The 21,448-nt window shown below is 39.8% G+C and overlaps 1 protein-coding gene across 2 annotated transcripts; it reads right to left on the reverse strand.

The window, feature by feature from the left end:
• Window positions 1–3,508: 3,508 nt before the first annotated feature.
• LOC146659031 (diacylglycerol O-acyltransferase 1-like) lies at window positions 3,509–21,307 on the reverse strand. 2 transcript variants are annotated; one of them, XM_085422843.1, is made up of 17 exons: window positions 20,768–21,302; window positions 19,577–19,667; window positions 17,712–17,752; window positions 17,280–17,365; window positions 12,304–12,356; window positions 11,697–11,802; window positions 8,928–9,056; window positions 8,605–8,673; window positions 8,368–8,471; window positions 8,004–8,042; window positions 7,867–7,908; window positions 7,322–7,366; window positions 6,864–6,976; window positions 6,407–6,472; window positions 5,921–6,008; window positions 5,047–5,109; window positions 3,509–4,580 (listed from the first exon to the last, which is right to left on the reverse strand). In XM_085422843.1, exons 1-17 carry the CDS (start codon window positions 21,007–21,009, stop codon window positions 4,431–4,433), a joined length of 1,527 nt encoding a protein of 508 aa, XP_085278969.1. In that variant the 5' UTR covers window positions 21,010–21,302; the 3' UTR covers window positions 3,509–4,430. The 2 variants fall into 2 exon arrangements, with proteins under 2 accessions (XP_085278969.1, XP_085278970.1); XM_085422844.1 differs by lacking the exons at window positions 3,509–4,580; window positions 5,047–5,109 and adding an exon at window positions 5,118–5,566 and having other exon boundaries at window positions 20,768–21,307.
• Window positions 21,308–21,448: the final 141 nt, after the last annotated feature.

Consider the following 21,448-nt stretch of genomic DNA (forward strand, 5'->3'; position numbering starts at 1 on the left):
CACACTGGTGATGGCAAGCTACATTGTAGCCACAGCCTGGGCGAGGCGAGGCTGCTGGACACTGGCGCCACCGGGCCCTCTGACCACCACCAGTAGGCAACGGGTGAAGTGTCTTACCCAAGGACACAATGACCAAGACTGTCCAAGCCGGGGCTCGAACCGGCAACCTTCCGATTACAAGACGAACTCCCAACTCGTGAGCCATGTGAGCCATTAGATACAGTGGGGCAAAAAAGTATTTAGTGAGCCACCGATTGTGCAAGTTCCCCCACTTAAAATGATGACAGAGGTCAGTAATTTGCACCAGAGGTACACTTCAACTGTGAGAGACAGAATGTGAAAAAAAAATCCATGAATTCACATGGTAGGATTTGTAAAGAATTTATTCGTAAATTAGGGTGGAAAATAAGTATTTGGTCACCTCAAACAAGGAAAATCTCTGGCTCTCACAGACCTGTAACGTCTTTTGTAAGAAGCTTTTCTGTCCCCCACTTGTTACCTGTATGAATGGCACCTGTTTGAACTCATCATCTGTATAAAAGACACCTGTCCACAGCCTCAAACAGTCAGACTCCAAACTCCGCCATGGCCAAGACCAAAGAGCTTTTGAAGGACACCAGGAAAAGTATTGTAGACCTGCACCAGACTGGGAAGAGTGAATCTACAATAGGCAAGCAGCTTGGTGTGAAAAAATGAACTGTGGGAGCAAACATCAGAAAATGGAAGACATACAAGACCACTGATAATCTCCCTCGATCTGGGGCTCCACGCAAGATCTCATCCCGTGGGGTCAAAATGATCATGAGAACGGTGAGCAAAGATCCCAGAACCACACGGGGGGACCTGGTGAATGACCTGCAGAGAGCTGGGACCAAAGTAACAAAGGTCACCATCAGTAACACACTACAACGGCAGGGAATCAAATCCCGCAGTGCCAGACGTGTTCCGCTGCTGAAGCCAGTGCATGTCCAGGCCCTTCTGAAGTTTGCCAGAGAGCACATGGATGATACAGCAGAGGATTGGGAGAATGTCATGTGGTCAGATGAAACCAAAGTAGAACTTTTTGGTATAAACTCAACTCGCCGTGTTTGGAGGAAGAAGAATACTGAGTTGCATCCCAAGAACACCATACCTACTGTGAAGCATGGGGGTGGAAACATCATGCTATGGGGCTGTTTTTCTGCCAAGGGGACAGGACGACTGATCCGTGTTAAGGACAGAATGAATGGGGCCATGTATCGTGAGATTTTGAGCCAAAACCTCCTTCCATCAGTGAGAACTTTGAAGATGAAACGAGGCTGGGTCTTCCAACATGACAATGATCCAAAACACACCGCCCGGGCAACAAAGGAGTGGCTCCGTAAGAAGCATTTGAAAGTCCTGGAGTGGCCTAGCCAGTCTCCAGACCTCAACCCCATAGAAAATCTGTGGCGGGAGTTGAAAGTCCGTGTTGCTCGGCAACAGCCCCAAAACATCACTGCTCTCGAGAAGATCTGCATGGAGGAATGGGCCAAAATACCAGCTACTGTGTGTGCAAACCTGGTAAAGACCTATAGTAAACGTTTGACCTCTGTTATTGCCAACAAAGGTTATGTTACAAAGTATTGAGTTGTATTTTTGTTATTGACCAAATACTTATTTTCCACCCTGATTTACGAATAAATTCTTTACAAATCCTACCATGTGGATTCATGGATTTTTTTTTTTTCACATTCTGTCTCTCACAGTTGAAGTGTACCTCTGGTGCAAATTACTGACCTCTGTCATCATTTTAGGTGGGGGAACTTGCACAATCGGTGGCTGACTGAATACTTTTTTGCCCCACTGTATGCCTTCTAATTTGGTAAATGTTAAATTACTGTCTCCTAATCTAATTATTACAAACCTTCAAATTGTACACTAACAGGTGAAAGAGAAATTAGTCACCAACTCGGAGATTGTCTTTTCTCATAGACTTAAATATCTGCCTAGTCTACAGAAATCTAAGGAGATAAGGCAATACAGTTCCACAGTAAATTAGTACAGCTCTGAAACATCGTCTTCCAAAAGCTGCTTCAAGTTCAGATATTTGCAAAAATTTCCACCATTGTGGAAAGTTTAACAGCGAGAAGCTGAGTGAAAGTTATAATTGATCTTAAATGATCTACTTTAAGTTGGGCCTCTAAAATATACACTCACTTTGTTACATACAACCATTCAACTGAAGATGAATGCAAGTATGTATGAGTCAACACACAGCAGCACATTTAGGCTTGACATAGTTAAAACAACCTTAACAAAACTGAAAGCAGATGGGCTACAGCAGCAGCAGATCACAGGCAAGGCAAGGCAAGGCAAGTTTATTTGTATAGCACAATTCAACAACAAGGTGATTCAAAGTGCTTTACAGAGACATTAGAAACAAGAACAAATAAAAAGCATGATTTAAAATTGATTAAAACAAGCAAATAAACTAACTAACTAATTAACAAACAAACAAACAAACAAACAAACAACAGTATATAAAATCAAAACAGATAAAATCAGAACAGTAGATAAAATCAGTAGTTTAATGTAAGTTTTGAAATTTAAGCTTAAAGTGTGGATTTGGTGCTTTATTCAAATGCAGCTGAGAACAGGTGAGTCTTCAACCTGGATTTAAATAAACTGAGTGTTTCAGCTGATCTGACACTAGGTATCACTCCAGTCACCTAAAAATAGGAAACTGAGGCTGTAATTCAAGTCTGGATTTCCGATTTCCATGTGGATGACAGTCAGAATTTGGGCTTTAACAATATGAAAGCATGGATCCCTCATATTTTGTATTAAAGGTTCAGGCTGCTGGTGGTGTAATGACATGGGATAAATTTTCTCTGCACACTTTGGACGCCTTAGTACAAGGCAAGCACCATTTAAATACCACAGCCTACCTAAGCATTGTTGACTATACAACCAAATTATGAGAACAGTGCACACAGATACCGAAGGCTGCTTTTAGCAGGTAACGCACCCTTGACACAAAGCTCCTGTCACCTCAGACTGTTTTTTAAAAATTACAATCAGTTCACTCATTTGGCCTCCAGTTACCAACAGAGCACCTCTGGATTGTGGAGGAACAGGAGATTCACATCATTGATGTGCAGCTGACAAATCTGTGTCAAAAATCTCTGAGCACCTTGTTGAGTATTTGCCACAAAGAATGAAAGCAGCTCTGAGTGCAAAAAGGAGTCCAAACCAATGCTATCAAGGCTTTTCGAGTGTAAACAGGATGTGCAAAAGAAATTTTTTACAAAGTTAAAATCTCAACTTCCCTTTCTAGCAATATATTTACATATGGCCGCACGGAGGAAAGAAAATACATGAAGGCTATGAGAACGCTGCACTTGTCTTCTTGTTTTCTGTATATTTCACTTTCAATACCAAATATTGTCTATTTACTTTTAATCTTTTTTTTTTTACTTTTAAACTAAAATGAGAAAGACCATGTTCATGCCAAAATGGGAAAAAAATCTAAATAACACACACTTCATAAGACTTAAATTAAAACTTTATTTTCAGACACAAAATGTAGTTTGAATTATCATTAGACGTTACTTGGCACTAGTCTGGTGTTTAATACAGCACATTCTGTAATTGTTTTTACCACATTAGTCGTTTTTGTTGTCATACAAAATTTTAAAAAAGTCAGTACAAAAAAAAGTGGTGCCGCAATTGATACATGGCAGCTTCTCAGTTAAAAAACACCCCAAACATACACACACAGACTTTATAACCAATAACCACAATTTGAAAGAGAAAGTTACATTAATAAAATCCTAGAAGTATACATTCTTCTTATGATCCTCCCCTCACAGTAAAACCAAACAGTTTAAGGCCCCTTCGGTCACAAAGTGAAAAATGATTGGATCATAGATCTCTTTCCTAACCAACAACAACCCTTTGAATCATGGTGTCATATTAGCATTTCATAGTGTTCAAGCACAGTGTCTCCACTGTGATTCACATGCTAAAGATAAGTAAACCCTTTATGGAAATAGAGTAAAGAAGACCCTGTGTCTGCTGTTCTCACAGTACCAATAACGACAAACTCACCATAAACATGAATCCCCAAACTAACCATCAGGTTTTTACAAGGCACTGAAATAAAAAAATCCCCTGAGTATGATGCTGTATGCTACATCACCTTTCTCCTTATGTTACAGTAGTGTTTCAAGATGGACATTTAACTATTTCTGCTTTTCCCCCCACTGTATTCTCAGCTTTTCCAACAGGAAGACACAAAAGTCAGTGTGTCTAATGTAAACACACTACAACCACAACACAGTCGATGTGACCCGCTCATCCTGACATGTAGGAGTAGCGGACAATATGTGTTACCAGTGCTTTAGTTTAGTGGTATTTACACTTGAGTAAGAAAGATGTGTTGCAAGTTGTGTGAATATACATGTGTATTAGTCTCCCTCCTGTCTGTAGTGAATGACATAGTAGTCGTGGACGTACATGAGGACAGCAAACGGCTGACCGATAATGATGGAAATCCAAACTGCAGCGTTGCCGTAGTTACCACGCAGGAAACAGCCAACGAACCAGGCTAACGGAAGCTGGTGAGCGAATAAAACATCATTAAAAAAAGCCCACAAGGAGTAATCATGACATATCACTAATGACAGCCCTAATTAACCTAACTTTAATTTATTTAACTTCTTATTTCTTTTTGTTTGTAAATATTAAACCCAGAGAGACAGCCCATGATAGCCGATTATCATTGGTACATCAAACATCCCCCGCTACATTAATAAGGCTATTTATTAAGTTAATTATTTCGGGGTCAAACACTGACAACACCGCAAGATGTCCATCAACAGTTCAAAGAAATATCATAAAAACGTCTGTATTTTGACCCTCTGTATGACTTAGTTATATACAATGATGACATCTGGTCTCCATATAGCTTTGTTTTTCTTTTAGCATTTTTAAACACTGAGCAGGAATTCGCACCCATGTTACATTAAAAATTTCAGTACACGGCAGTTTGTGTCAACTGTAGCTGTATATTTATTGTCTTACCTGTGCCATCATGCCCATAAAAGCCCATAACCTGAACATCCTGAGGGGAACACTCACTAAGTACTGGCAGATAGGGAAACACACAGGGAAAGAAATCAGATCAGAATCATCAATATTCAGCTATAATTTCTAGAAATATGCTTGACAACTTGCACCACACTGATAAAGAGGTACAACACTGTGTACATTGTATTTTTTCCAGGTCAACGTGCGGCCATGTAAGAAAGAATGTTTTTCACAGCACTGTATGCAATCCTGTGAAAAACAAAACACACCCAATGATTCATAACTTGAAGCAGATAATTTCTGTATGACTTTATCAGTCATGGAGGCATTTTGAGCCACACTTATTTACAACATTGTTTCAGTTCATTGAGGTCTGGACTTTGACACCTTCATTCATTTCTTTTTCAGCCATTCTGTTGTAGATTTGCTGCTGTGCTTGGGACCATTGTCCTGTTGCATGACCCAGACACTGGTCACGGTCAGGTCACTGAATGCAAGCGCTCATGTCCTGTGGCTGCAAAACAAGTCCAAATCATCACCCCTCCACCACTGTGCTTTATATTTAGTATGAAGAGTTTGTGCTGATATGCTGTGTTCTTGTTCTGGTCACTTTGGTCTCATCTGTCTAAACAACATTGTTCCAAAAGTTTTGTGGTCTGAACCACAAAACTTCTGTAATGTCCTGAACATCAGTAAATGCTCCGGATGAGCGAAGAGGAAAAATTTCTGCTCTCATAGAGGTGCTAACACTTCTTTACTAGTTAACCAATCAGTGCATTTGATTAGCAGCACCTGGTTGCTACTTTTTTCCCTTTTTGAATGACAGTGAAAGCTCAGCAGAAAAAGCAGTTCTGGTCTCTATTCTTACCTCATGGAAAAAGGCTGACAAGAAGAAGACAGCTGATTGGCTGAACATTTTGCTGAATCCTCTCCTCAGAAGCGGCTTGTAAAAGTGGCTGCAAGACACAGAAGAACAGATATAAAAATGTGTGAATACCTACATTCAAATCAGAGAGATTATTCTGAGAACAAATTATATTTTTTCAGTAAACTAGAATTTGTTTACCGTGTGTACTACAGTAGACCTGCTGTAATTCTGTCTCTCTAAGAGAAAATACACTTTAGAAAGCACCGCGTTCACTTCATCTTGTTTAATAGAAATGTATTTGCTCCTGTTGCTGTATTTACCACCGCTGCTTATTCAATTATAGCCAGATGAATCCACTTCCTAAATACATCAGTGTGCCTTGTTAAGCGCATCCCGCTGCATCAAATTCACCGCCGTCTCCTGTGCCGAGTCCTATAATTTAATTCCTCCCTTCTAATGTCCTACTGTGTGAATAATTCACTTTACCGTAGACACCACTTGTGCACTGGGATGTTCCAGTTCTGCCAGAAATATGTCACCGACTCCGAATTCCTATAAAAAAAATAAAATAATAATAAAAAGCCATCAAACAGTGTGCTGGATTACAGCCTCTAAATAATGAATTTAAAGCAGCTTGATTAATATTGATAGACATAAGGAAATCTGTTTTCATGAGAAAGGAGGAAATAAAAGCAATTATTCCACAGTCCACTGACTGACACCTATTTACAAATATTAGAAATACACAAACTGATTCATAAGTTTACTGCTTTGATTATACAAATGGCATTGATATAAACCAAATACATTCATGAGAATGCACATAAATCCGCTCTCTTATGCACACATGCAGTTATTAGCGCATGGAGCTACTCTGAAAAAGTGTTTGAGCACAGTCCACCACACCTCATAAAAATCACAAACAACACAGACAAAAACTTACCACCAGTCTTTGTAAAACTGTCTGTCACCAAAGCGCAGCAGCTCAGCTGTGAAGTTCAAAGATGAGTGGAAGAACCAATAGAAAAACATCAGCCAAAGCAAGTGATTAGGAACCTGGAAAGACAAGTTCAAGTCTCGTGAACAAGAACAACACATGACCCTCACCCAACATGCTGCTGCATGCTCAGTATACGCAGTAACTGTTTACAGCTTAAATATAAATTGGCATATGCGCGCACACTACATGCATGTATTTGCTTTAATGATGACTGAGAAGTTGCACTACAGTTGTAGCATGATCTCTGGTCATAAATAAACTGTAGCTTTATACTGCAAGTCCAAAACACTGACAAGTACAAGAACTGGAAATTAACAGTTCTGATCTCTTGCTTCACATTTTTATCAAAACTGGAGCTCTGTTTTGATGTCACGGTGCTTAATGTTATAGTGTTTACGCACAGCCAGTCGCAGGAGTCTCTCAGTCATCCTGGACAGATCCATGTCCTACAGGAGAGAAAACACGAGGCGTGAATTGACAAACACACAGTAAAGGTCGTTACACACCAAGCACATTCCTAAAAAGTGAGAAGAAATTCATGCATTTTTAAATCCGAACTTGTTGCATAACTTCAATTTCATGCAATTATCACGAGAATGCAGCAGCAAGGAGGATTTCCTCCACTGAGCCGACTGATCTGGAACGTTGTCTGAGGTAAAAATAATAATATATTATAGTTTACTATTTACATGTTTTTGTAAATTCAACACTTGTGGGAGCTTTGAGCCTAGAGCGCACTTGTTGCCAAATGCTGTGGTCTGATTGGTCAGATCTGAGCGGAAAATTGAGCTTGGTTGCAAATAAGGTTGAAAATTTGCAAAATTATGCAGCTGGTGTGAACGTTACAGAATTTATTTTTAAGGCACAAAATACTTGAACAGATTTTACACATCTGGTTTAAAACCACTTCACCCTTGTAGCGTCTGTCTCATTTTGCCTGACTTACCTCTAGTGGTTTCATTGAGCTCTGAATGATGGGAATCATCCACTGACAGAAAGAGAAAAAAATACTCAAGCTACTTTAAGACATGAGCTGCAATGTACACATTTTAAACGGTGATGTTTAGGTTTATCCGACTGTACCTGCTGAGTGAGTCCAACTAACAGCTGGGTGAAAAAAAGCTGAGGAGAAAGGCACAAATTGATAGAGTGACATTATTTCAGTGATATAAATGGCCTTTTTTCAGTTCCACTCTTAAAGGATGCACCTGTTTGTGTGACATGTTGGGATTGTGCCCTGTGTTGTTGATCAAACTTGTACATACACTGCATCGTATCCATAACCCAATATTTCTGCAGAAATATGCCACCTTTATACTGTGATCTAGCACTTAAGCACTTTTAGGTGATACTTCTAATCGTCTGAGTGTGTGTCTGTGCTTACTTTGAACACACAGCTACACTAAAGGTGTTTAATGGGTGATGCTGACATGAGATATTTCCTCACCATCTCAAAGAGTCTCCTTAGCAGGAAGCTCATGCGAATGTTTGGAGAGCGGGGGAAGTTGAGCTCATAGCACAGAGTTGGCGCAAAGATGAAGTAGTACATGTCTACAGAGGTGGAGAGAAAGTCAGTGTGTTAACCAGAACATGTGACACAGTAAAACAGAAACAGTGGTGCATCACAGAAACACGATCAACTCACATCCCAGCAAACAGTAATGATAATAAAAGCTCTGAGTACCTCGGAGGGTGAGGTTGCCAGGATAGCACACTTTGCGTTCACCTTCATAGAAACGCTGTTCTGACGGGCCTGTACCAGACATAAATAAAATTTACACCATTTATGTAAGTTTCATCAGAAAGCTGTGATGTCAACTATCTGCCAGTAGATGTCACCATAACAGCACGAGCGATATACTGAAACCTCTTTCTGGGTAGAAACTAAATCACATTAAAAGCCATTTCGAGTATAAAAACAAAATGATAATGTATATTGCTTACTTTCTTATGATGTCAGTGAGTGTAAAATATAAATCTAAATAAGCATGCGTATGTGTGACTTACAAGACAGTGACCTGGACAGTTTCTTTGCCTTCATAGTGCTCAGCTCTCTGCACCACAAGTTGACATCCTTATAGGAGTACAGTTTAAGTAAGATAATGGTGTAAGTACCAAGTACGAATAAACCACCAACTGTCATGGGGAGAGGGAGAAAAAGAGGTAAGGATTAGCACTGTGGATAAACTAATGCAGAAACATGTAATTAGCTCATATGTGATCTAAGAAGAAGATGAGGAGGAAGATATGAGGGGATGCTAACAGTAAGGAAAAATTAGCGAAGAAGAATGGATGAGGACATAAAAACTAAAAGAACAATGCGAGGAAAAAAAAATTATGGGATGTACGTTAGAAGCAGAGCCAGGGACAGGATGGAAAACAGAGCAGAGAGGTAGGAGAGTGAAAAAGGAAAGGAGACAGACAATGAGAGGCTGTCATTTGATCTGGAACAAACAGCTGAATAAATCATCTCAACACAAAGTATAAAAGCAGTCTAACTATGCCAAGGACATTATTACATAGTCACCATGTTGTTGTTGTTTTTTTGAGAGAATGTGCACTCAGAAACCCGTGCCAAAGTTTGTGCTAATTGGCCAATGAGGAAAAGCTGATTTGAAAGGAGATCAATAAACATATTTAGTAAATTGCAAGCGCACGCTTACACCAGCTTGCCTACCAGGGCTTTATCAATAGTCACCATATGCTTGATAGAAAGGGATCAAGCCGGACAGAGAACAAACACGCACACGTATACGTGCACAAACACTCAGAAACGCACAAACAAAAACTGCCTGTTGTGCCAGCAGGGTGAGGAGGAGGTCAGCACACCTGGCAGCAAACCATACCAGATCTTATCCATTAACCATCTGTCTCTCTGGCTCAGTGTGGCTCCTAAACTGCTAGATTTTCTTCAAGACAGTGACTCAAGAGATAGGAATCGTTAAAAAAAAAAAAAAAAAAATAAGCACACAGAGGCGAGCCTGAGTGGGGAAAAACATGCCAAAACCAGCCCCCTCTCAGATGTGGTGTCGCCTAACGCTGTACTACACTATGCAAAGAAAGCTTTGACAGCTTTATGCATGCAGTTTCTGAGTCGTCGTTTGATAAGCTGAGTAAGAGCGTGCTTTAGAATATTAGAGGGTGGTTTACACCTGCTTATAAAAATACACAATGTATGTGGCACTGCACTTTACACCATCTATGTGGACGTCTGAATATCTGTGTGATTTTTATTTTTCAGTTTTTCAAATTCGCACTGTTATCAGAAACACTGCTGTAAGGACACTCAAACCCAGGTGCACACACTTAAAGCCATGATGCATTAAAGGACCAATCCAAAGCTTTGGAAATAATGAAATGATGTCAGCAGATAACAGTAAAGTTTAGTAGTATGTTACCAAATTTGATTGAATATCTATAAATGTGTTCTTTTTCTCCGTCTGTCACACAGACACACAAAATTAGCTGTGTTTTGTAACAGGACGTTGCATTTACATGATAATTGACAATGTGACTATGAAAACATCCCTAATATATGCCCCCAAAACCTAATATCAGTACGCACACATATTCGTACATACACACACCTGCCCTCTGTCAATTGTCCTTCCTGTGCGAACAGCAGTGCAGAGAAAACAGACAGACAGATGGACCGACTCCTTTACTTCTACACCTCCCAGTGAGAGAACAGATGAGATGAGGGAGGAGAAGAGGAGAGAAAAAAATAACCCAAAAGGGGAAACAATGACTTTCTGGGATAAAATAAACCAGCCTTACATAGGAAACTCCCAACATGGATGTCCTTTGATTGATTTAAAGTCAGAGGTGTGCTTACTAAAGCTTGAAGAGTAAAGGACTGGTGCTGTGCCAAAACAACTGAACTAAATACATTTATCAAGTCCATGACATAAAACACTCCTACCGTGGAACATTTGTGGATTAAGTGACAAATGTGACCTTGTCGGTGAAATATTTGTCAAGTTCGTTACGTGTTCCAGCTAAAACTCTACACCCCGGTACAGGCTAAGATTTTACCGTAGTATAAACCAGTCAGTCGGCGGAAACAGTGAAATTTGGATAACCACCACCACCATCAAGAAATTTGCGATGACACAGCAAATTATTGTCATCAAGCAATAACATTTCAGTAGATGCAATAATCTATTGTTTTTATACAGAGTAATGCACATTAATGTGATTGTTTCATGGTAAAAGAAAAAAAAAAAAAAAAGGTGCTTAAAGAGTATTTCTCATTAAATTTATGAGGACTTCTGTCTACTTGTCTTTCCTGTAAAAATACGGCGTGCTGTATTCCCAGTTCATCATGGGTCAATCATGTTGCGTGTATGATGAAGACAGAAGGTAGTGAACCTTGAATAACCCTGCACAGCAAGCCACACCCCTTTCCATTCCTTTCCTATCCTTTCTTCTCCTTTCCTCCCCTCTCCTCTCCTCAGAGCCAGCTGGAAACAATCCAGTCATGACCAACTGGTCCATTACCACTAACCGACTCCAATTATGACTCTGTATCAGAGATGCCTTTTACTGCACTGCCGAACTGGCTGCGTGTTTCTGTGAAGGGCAAGGAAGTGGATGTTCTCTTAATCTTTATTACCCTTAAATTATTTTCTACATTGTAAACTACGAGTGAACGGATAATGTTTTGGCTGCATAAGAGATGAGACCATTTTAGTAAATTATTTGTCGCAGTAATGTACAGTTGTTAGGAACAAGATTGCAGGGAGGACAGTTGAATAATAGGGAAACACATTTTACCTGAGGTCATGGAGGGAACCAATAGGACCACTGCTGCAGGGAACGTTAGCAGAACGGCCATGTTAATGAAATGGACCAGAAATCCCACAAGTTCACTGAATGAACCCTGTGTCCAAAAAACAAACAAACATAGGAACAGCAGGAGTTTTTTATCTTAACAATGTATCCATTTCTACAAAACTGCCTCCATTTTGGTCGCATGCTTTTAGCCTTGGGTATTTACTGGTGACCTAATTCTAAAACACTGCCAATTATTACAGAAACTAAATGTTTTAACCATTTTTTACTTCTCACCCCACCACAGATCACATTTTAAGTTATTCTGGCCTAGTTAAGTTAAAAAACAACAAAAAACTGTTCCAATTCGTGCCAAACAGGCAGAGCATAACTGAATGTGGCCCAAATGTAGATGGTGAAACTAATTTCTCATTTTACCATTTCACATTTGCAGATGCAACTGGGGAGGGTCAGCTCCACAGTCAGCTTTAGAGAACAGTTTTAGGAAAATAATCCCACCCGAGACTTGGGAAAGTGCTCTGAATTCAGCAGTCCGGTTAAAATTCACACTGCTCTCACGTTTTAGTGCAAGCAGGGTTTCTCTCCTCACCTTCGACAGCTGCCTTTCAGTATAGAGAGCCACCAGAATGAACACATTGGACACTGTCGGACAAAATGAACCATGTCAGTGCTGATGCTCAGTGATCATTTTTTCAGCCTGTATTTACACTAGGGAGCTCATGAACTGAAGACATTTTGGCTCCGAAAACACTGGTATTCAGCAGAACTCCATCATTTTAGTCAGTGACTTCTACGTTTTAAAAGCAGTGCTGAGAGAATATACCAATTTCATGTTTTGACTGAAAATTTCCTGAAACCTGAGCAACATGGTGTCTCTCACACACAGACACACACAGACTTTCACATGATTAAATAGCAACACCTGATGAAAGAAATGAACCGGCAATAACAGAGCATATGTGTTTCACAGCATATACCAACTGCTAGACAGCTGAGTGACTAGACCAGTCGATGTGTGTGGAAAAGCTCTCTCACACACACACACACACACACACACACACACACACACACACACACACACACACACACACACACACACACAAAGAATCACATCATTTTTTATTCTTTATCTTTTGTTTCCTGCACAGTATATCCATCTCCATATTCAGTGTCTGCTGCTCTTTTGACAACTTGTATGATGTGGAGGTTATCAAATAAATGAGTGTACTTTAAACTGTTTACTTGAATATGTAAGATCAAAAAGGCCATGGAGCAAATGACTGTGACAGAAAAATCCCAAGTGAATCAATCAAGTAACATAATCAAGAAGATTCTTTAGTGAAGCTTTAGAAAATAAAATAAAATAAAAAAGAAGATATTCTACAGTATGATTTCATATCAACACTTCAGAAAGACAGGTCTCATTTTGGGATGTGTGGTACTGTGCAAAAGTCTTGAGCAACACCTCATTTCTTTTTTACTTTGCTTCCAAGGAACTAGACTTCTTGTAATTTTTAAAGTGGTGTTGAGCAATAGTTCTCAAGGCTTTCTGAGAGTCTTTGAAAGTTTTCCTTTGGATACTGTCTGCTTTTTCACTCCTTTTCAGTCCATCAGAGGAAGGTTATTCTTTTTTTGTTTATACCGTAAAAAAGCACCTAACTCAAGGGCTAAACCAGTGTTGTTTCAACATAGAAAAATTAGAAAAATTATATCTTTAGGCCTTTTATTACTTGCAGCCTCTCACAAAAATCACACCATTTGTTCCAATTTTATTAGGTGAAACTATGCAAAATTACAAGGATAACATGGTTTAACAGGCATAACATAATATTTTTGCAGCAACGAGGTGATTCCCAAAGAGCTACCAACCAAAACCTTGGATGATATACAGTGTTTCATATCACTTACATCAGATGAAAATCTACTTCTGTCTCTGCATCTACCTGTATCAATATCTGTTTCAGTATCTAAAAGTTATGTTAAGAAATGGGGAAAAAAAAACATCCAGCAAAGACTTGACAGAGGACCTGCGAGGTACATCTGGACCTTCAGATAATCCATCTGTTTGTTGAAGCCTCAGAAATGGTTTCAGTGGGAGGGTGACCATCAAGAAGACATTTTTAAGGAGGGAAATGGGGAGAAATGGCTGAGGTATGACAAATTACACAAGAACTGGACTGAAAATTGGTGACAATGGGGTTTACGGAGCGATGAGTCCAAATGTAAATTTTCTGGTTCAAATTGTTGTCAGTATGTACAGATCAGGACCAAGGTACATCACTGACTGTCTATAGCAGGGGTAGGCAACTCCAGGCCTCAAGTGCCAGTGTCCTGCAGGTTTTAGATCGCACCCTGGGTTAACACACCTGAATCAAATGATTAGTTCATTACCAGGCCTCTGGAGAACTTCAAGAAATGCTGAGGAGTCATTTAGCCCTTTAAATCAGCTGTGATGGATCATGGACACATCTAAAACGTCCAGGACACCGGAACTCGAGGCCTGGAGTTGCCTACCCCTGGTCTATAGTCATAATACAGAGGAGGCTCTGTCATGGTTTGGGGCTGCATTTCAGCCAGTGGTGGAGACAATGATCCAAAACACAAAATGAAACAATATCAATCATGGACTGGCCTCCTCAGAGCTCAGACCTCAACATTACTGAAGCAGTGTGGGATCATCTTGACAGAAAACTGAATAAAGGGCAGCCAACATCCACAGACGAGCTCTGAATGGACTTCAACAAATCTGGAGAACTATTCCTGAAGACTACTTAAAGAAATGACAAGAAATCTTGTCTAAGAGAGTTCAGGCAGTGATGAAGATCACGTTGGTCATGCTAAAATATTGACTTTCAAGCTTGTTAGAATTGTATAAACTCTGTTTTTGGGGGGGTTCATCATGTGATCATCAACAGTGTCACCCTTGATAACTGCCATTACGAATCAATGTCTTTAGTCATTCAGTCACATGGTTGTTTTCGAGTTCGTGGTATACACGGCACATCAAAGACAGGAAGGAGGAAATGCGCTGCAGGCACAGCAGAGTCTATACAGTAAGATTACTGTGCACAAACGAAAGCAATTAATCAGCCTGTAGGCATCACTTCATCAGACCTCACAATACACTCCCATTATACTCATCTTTAAATGCACCTATAGGAAGGAAAAAGAAAAGTATGGAGTCAGGAAACCTGTCTTCTAACTAGGCTGCGTTTAACATAAGGACAACTCACGCTTTCAGCAAATATGCAAAGGAGAGTGTCGCAAAGGATAACACAGCAAATTTTACAAAGTACTGTGAGTGTATCAAGATCATTGGTGCTAAATTATAAAAAAGTTAAACAATTTAATACATTTAAATAAGGATCTTTATTGCTAGGACAGTTTTCTTTGACAATTTTATTATTGCCATCGTTGTCGTTGTATAATAATAAGAACAATTCACAGAATAAGAGACTTTTAAATGCAAAGAAGAGAAACCAGACAAAAGAACATCTGAGAAGAGCCCAAATCTTATTCCCTACTGCTTTTTCTTTTGCAAAGCATCTGTTGAGCCTCTTTGCCAAATACCAACTACTGTATTGTGCCCAAACTGCATGAAACTGGAACAAACAACTCAATTTAGCACCTGTTAGACACACAAACCTTTTATCTGGTGCCTTCAGGTATATATTGTAGAAGCAATGCACTTACTACAGCAAAGTAAAATAACATTTATCACTCACAATAGAGTTTTCTTAATGTCTAACTTTCTTTCCAAAGTTTGCCCATTTTGCTGGTAGGCTTCATGAAGTGTAGACTGTGTTTGTGTGTGTGGGAGTGTGCGTAAGTTACTGCAGTGACTCTCTGAATGCCCTCGGGGGATAGGCTGCTTTACAGTCCATGCCACTGTAAACAGACTCCCATCCTCACCTGCCTCTTACCTATTGTCTGTGCAGTCATTTGCCTTAACTCCATCCATTTCTCTCCTCCTCCCTCCCTTTCCCTTCTCCGGTCCCGAGTTGATGCAGCACTTTACTCCACCACTCTCCTGCTCTTTCTACCCCGTCTCTCTCTGCCTGTTCTTATCCTGTTTTCCAACCATCTATACAAATTTACTTACTTAACTTGGCTTCCATTAAATCCTTCCTCCTTACTTCTCTTCTTCATCCCTCTCTCTTACTCCCTCCTCCTCTCTGCAGGAGAACACCAGTGTGCAGTATATAGGGCAGGTGAGTGTCCCTCTAGAGACACTGAAAGCTGCACTACTGCAGACCTTCACTGCAATATACTATAAAAGTAAGTACTCGGAAAACAAAAAAACTGCATGTGTTCGTCTTATAGCAGGGTAGGCCTTAAAGGAAGTGGCTCTATAATCAGTTTTAAATGTTTTTTCCACCTAGTTTTCTGAAACGTTCTTGCTAGGTCGTTCGCAAATCGCAACGAATTACTGAAACATAAAAGAAAATACAGTACATAAGGCAAAAACAGAGTCTGTATAATTCTAACAAGCTTGAAAGTCAATATTTTGTTTATTCTTTATCATTTTTATTCCTCTCTTAAACAAGAGTCCTTTCAATTTCTTTAAGCAGTCATTCAGGAATAGTTCTCCAGGCTTCTTGAGGACATTCAAAGCTCTTGAACGTTAGCTGCCTTTTGTTTTAAAATTGTTCCGTTGTGTGTTTGACTGCTCTGGCAGTGGGTTTGGAATCATTCTCATGGTGAAAACAATGAAGCTGTTGCCAATCAGACACTTTCACGATGGTACTGCATGGTGGATGATAATCTGGTGGTACGGTACTCTTCTGTATACAGAAATCCATCAAGATCCCCAACACCACTGACTGAATTCAGCCCCAAACAATCACAGAGCCTCTACTGTGTTTTACAGATGGCTGCAGACACTCGCTGTTGTACCTCTCTCCTTACCTTCTCCACACATAGTGATGATAATTTAAGCCAATCCATTAGTTCGTTGCCACTGATTTTCTATCCAGTTCTTGTGCAATGTGGCGTGCCACAGCCTTGTCTCCCAGTTTCTCCTCCTTATGACTGACTTCTTGGCAGACACCCTTCCCGTGAGACCTTTTCTAATAAGCAGTAGATCAATAAACTTAAGGTCCAGATGGATCTATCAGTTTCTGTTTTTGTCCTATAGCTTAAGGGCAAGACTTTCAAACATTGTTCATTTACTGTAGGTAACTTTTTTTGCATGACCTGACATTTACACTTACATATCACACTTTTGTCCCCCACTTGTTTTGGTGATAGGATGTTATTACGTTTCTAAGGATTTTATTTTAAAACTGGTTCTTTGCTAAATTAAAACTTTCCCCAGAACATGTTCAGGTACAAGGAGTGGACTGAAAATGAGTGAAAAAAGTCACCAACCTTCATACAACCTGGAATACTAATGCTTAAGATCACTTAAAATTGGTCATCCTGGTCTTGGTTATACAAGCATTTCGTGCACGTTTTGTAGCTGAGATTTTTATGTTTTTTTAAACCCAGAAATAATATAATCAGTGTAAAATAATATTGAATCATTTCCATTATTTTGAAGTGTTACACAGAAAATATACCTACCAATCACTAGGCAAGCTGCTGGCCAGCTGTAGGGATCATTCAGAAACAAGGAAACCACCTGAACAGGATCGACCAAAACACCGTACCTAAAAAAACAAAACAAAGAACGATGGCCAAAAGAAAAGCCAGGATCCAAATTAAGACAGGTGTGTTTTTACAGATCTGAGCTTCAATGTAAGTAACAACTGATGCAGCAGAAAACTGAGCGCTGGCTCAGTTTTCTGCTTCATATATAATATTTTCCACAGCGGTTATTTTAACTTCTGAGAGGAAAAAAACCCCACAAGTGTAACAAATGACATTATGACGAGATGAGTTACATGAACCTCGTGTCACATTTAAAACACCACCCTCATTAATGTTAAGAATGGCACATTGGGTAAAAGTAGTCCATGAAGCCTTTTGAAATAATAGCTAATAAAACATTCTCACCGTAAGAGGTTTTCTAAGAAGAGGCGCGCGTTGCTCAGTACCTGTAACAAAAAGACAGACAATGATAAATATTTCTTGCACAACAATCCTCCTTACACTGTTCTCCACATGTACATTTATTTCATGGTTCTCATTTTAAAGCCTTCAGCTTTAATTGAATTGCCTCATCGTTCTGTATCACTCTCTCCTCCATGGTCATCTCCTTCTCTTGCTCCCCTCTTTTGCACTCCTTGCTGTATCCTGTCCGTTTGCTCTCCTCAGCTAAATGGATTGTAATATCTTATTACCAAACACAAAATCTCTGGGTCTGTCAGAATGAAGGAAAAACCTCCTATAATGAACACAATGATTTGTTGGATTAGCGGGGTTCACCACCTGAATCTCCTCGTTTCCTGCTATAATTGGCCCATTCTCCCAAGCACGGGCGAGAAAGAACTGCAAAATGTGCTAAGCTTGACACTAACAGGTCAGTTATTTTATGGTGGATGTACACTATTCGACATCTCTAGAAAATACACATTAGCTAGTTAGCTCATCTGTTCACACTTCATCACAATGCAGTTAGCGTTGCAACGCAAAATAACAAATGTGATCTTCATCTTGTGAACAGTTTCAATGAAGAACTGTTTGAGGTTTCACTAAAAATCTGACCAATACTCTTGGAGAAGCAGCCATTCTTGTGAATGGGGAATAGATGAACAACAGATTCCTGACTATGGCTAAAGCTCATAGGGTTTTTTTTATTGATGAGTGAAAAATTATCTGCCTGAACTATTTAACTTGAACAAAATACTTTAGAGTCTTGTGTGTCTGTGTGTGTGTCTGTGGTAAAGCTGCTGAGCCCCGCCTGAGAGGAAACTCTGCACAAAGAGGAAATGAGTGGACAGAAGCAGCACAACAGTAATGACAGCAAAACGTGACTCTGCATATTTTTTTCCTCTTCACTTGGATGAAATGCAGTGAAAACTCTGCATTTTATCAGGATGAATGTTGGCTGAAACGCTGGTGACATTTTTATACAATCACCATTAGTACAAACAAGGGTCAGCAGAAGTGTCGGAGGTCATGCCCATATATCAGAAGATAAGTTAATCAGGGTCTTAATCCGGACAATCGTTTTGTTTACTATTTAATGCAATATTGAATTATCTCAGTGTATTAGTCTATGACAGTGGATGGTCTGTATCACAAAAGTCCATTACTATCTATACTAATTGCTAAACTGATATTAAGTCATATGCAATAAAATAAGATTTATCTTACTGAAAAAAATCAATAATCAAAAAGTCTAATTACAGGAAGTGTGGTTAGACAGATTGTTCTACTAATAGCTTGGAGGTGTCCACTTGACAGGCCTGTACTGCGAAGCAGGATATCATTGTATACAGGTCAGTTGGGGGCTAGCACTGGGTTTTTGTATTATGAAGGTGGTTCCCATCTTACTGGGGTACATCACCGTGGTAACTTATGCTGCAACCCTAACACCATCGGGGCTGCAGCTGAAAGCAAGCTGATAACCAGTTTTCTTTCGACTGCTTATCCTGACTTCCATTTACTTCCATGTACATTGTAATCATAAAAATCATAATTTCATACAATACATCTGTCAAAAACACAAAAACTGACAATTACACCCACACTAAGAGCTGCTGGAATTAAAATTAAAGAAAAAACATGAGTGGGAAATAGAGATGGGAAAGACGCTTGGCTTTATGTCACTGGATACATGTTGGCCATGTTTGGAAATTCATTGAAATATCAACAAAAATATCATCTTATGTGCTCAAACAACAAAACAAGATTGTCAAATGCTTTTTTTTTAGGATTTTCATGGCAACACATGTTTCCTTTTGTCTGTGTCTTACCAGCATTACCACACACCAGTTGAGGACTCCTCTGTAGTTTTTATAACCACTGGCTGAACTCAGCAGGGACTCCTGTGTCTTGTGACAGTTACTGAAATAAATCAGATGGATACAGTAAATGAGTGAGACAATTAAAAATGAATGTATTTATGTTGCATTGATTTTCATTCGAACTCTAGCTGCAACAATAGGACAAAGTTAAATACACAGTGAGATGCGCTAGGAGCTCTGTGAAGGTTTTTATAGTCCTGCAACAAACATGTCCTGTGTAAAACTAAGTAAAACCCAATCAACAGCTTGTAGAACCACCTTTAGAAACAAGAGCTTTAAGTAATCACTTCCTGTCTGTTTTTATTATTATCTCACATCACTGTGGGGAAATTTTGTCCCACTCTTCTTTACAGCACTGCTTCAATTGCTTGAGGTTTGTAGACATTCATATGTGCACAGATCTCTTTTACCGATGGCTGTAGACACTCACTGTTGTGCATCTCTCCTGACCTCCTCTGTACATACTGGTGATAATTTGAATTTCAAATTTGGACTCATCACTTAATTGAAACTGTTGCCACTGATTTTCAATGGAGTTCTTGTGTAGTTTGGCATTCCTCAGACTTTTATCCTCCCTGTTTCCCTATATTAAAAACTGCTTTTTGACTACACCCTTCCACCCAGGCCATTTCTGATGAGGCTTCAGCAATCAGCAATATAAACGAATATGCGAAACTTTTGCAAACCAAACAGTGTTATATCGGCTGTTTGTGTTACATAACTGGTCTGAGAAGATTAAGTTAATTCACGCCTATTCATAGGGTTCCCCTTTACACAGCCTCCCACGAAACAACCCACATTGTGCATTTTATTTATTGGAGACACATATACCCGATCTTAAAGTTCCTGGAACTCGGCCCAGCAGCACTAAAGAAGAGCGGGAGTGTAAGTATGAATGAATGAGTGACAACTGTGGAAAAATAAACAGGCTCTGGTCCAGATCGTCCCCCCACGACCCTGAACCAAGTCGTTACCGACAATGAATAACAAGGACACGTATCTAGCATTAAGAAACGCTAGATACAACATTAGCCGTTAGCTACGGGCAGCATGTTGTCATATCTTTCTTGAAGGAAAAACAAAAAACTCTTCCCACTTTCCTCAAACTGGGCAACACTTCAGTAAGTTTATCCAGCTCACCTCAACATGTCACTTATATCATTCCTGCGTTTCTTCTTATCGTTCTTCGTTTTATTCCGGCTTATTTCCAGTGAATGGTCATGTTTGTTATGTTCATTTTCAAAGCTAATGTCTGCGGCCACCAAGCTCTGACGATCCCCTTCAAACCTCCTGTTCATCGGCTGGAGAGTCGCAGCTCTCGCCACTGCGAGAGTCGCTCTTCTCCTGTGGGTTAATGCTTCGGCTGGCTTGTAGTCACCCATGATGACAGAGAGACAGCGATGGTATAGAAAAACCAAGTAATAACTCACAGAAGTCCACTTCAACCGTTCACTGCGGATAATAGCATGCTTGTAGCAACGGTGACACCCAGGCGTAGTAGTACAGAGAAGGGGAAGTAAAAGGGTTGCAAAACAATCCGCCCAAAGCTCAGATTTCAGTACAGTTCACACACACACACACAGAGGTAGGAGTGTATTCATAACGCTGATGGTGAAAGCACTGTAACTTGTTTGACTGTTGCACACTGTGTGGCAGGTGAGTCAGAGTCTACTCTGAGGGCTTAGGCGGTTCATGGAAGAGGCGTAATGAGCTATTATCCGGGTCCCAAACAGCATGTAAGCATGTTAGAGACAACACAGCGCAGAAATGCGGGGTTTGAGCAATAATAAAGACATGTGATGCATACTAAACGCCAGCAAG

This window comes from Rhamphochromis longiceps, linkage group LG11 (genome assembly GCF_057381845.1).
Source record: "Rhamphochromis longiceps isolate RC_006_pf linkage group LG11, R_longiceps_female_GT1.1, whole genome shotgun sequence".
In the NCBI taxonomy this organism is placed as follows: domain Eukaryota; kingdom Metazoa; phylum Chordata; class Actinopteri; order Cichliformes; family Cichlidae; genus Rhamphochromis; species Rhamphochromis longiceps.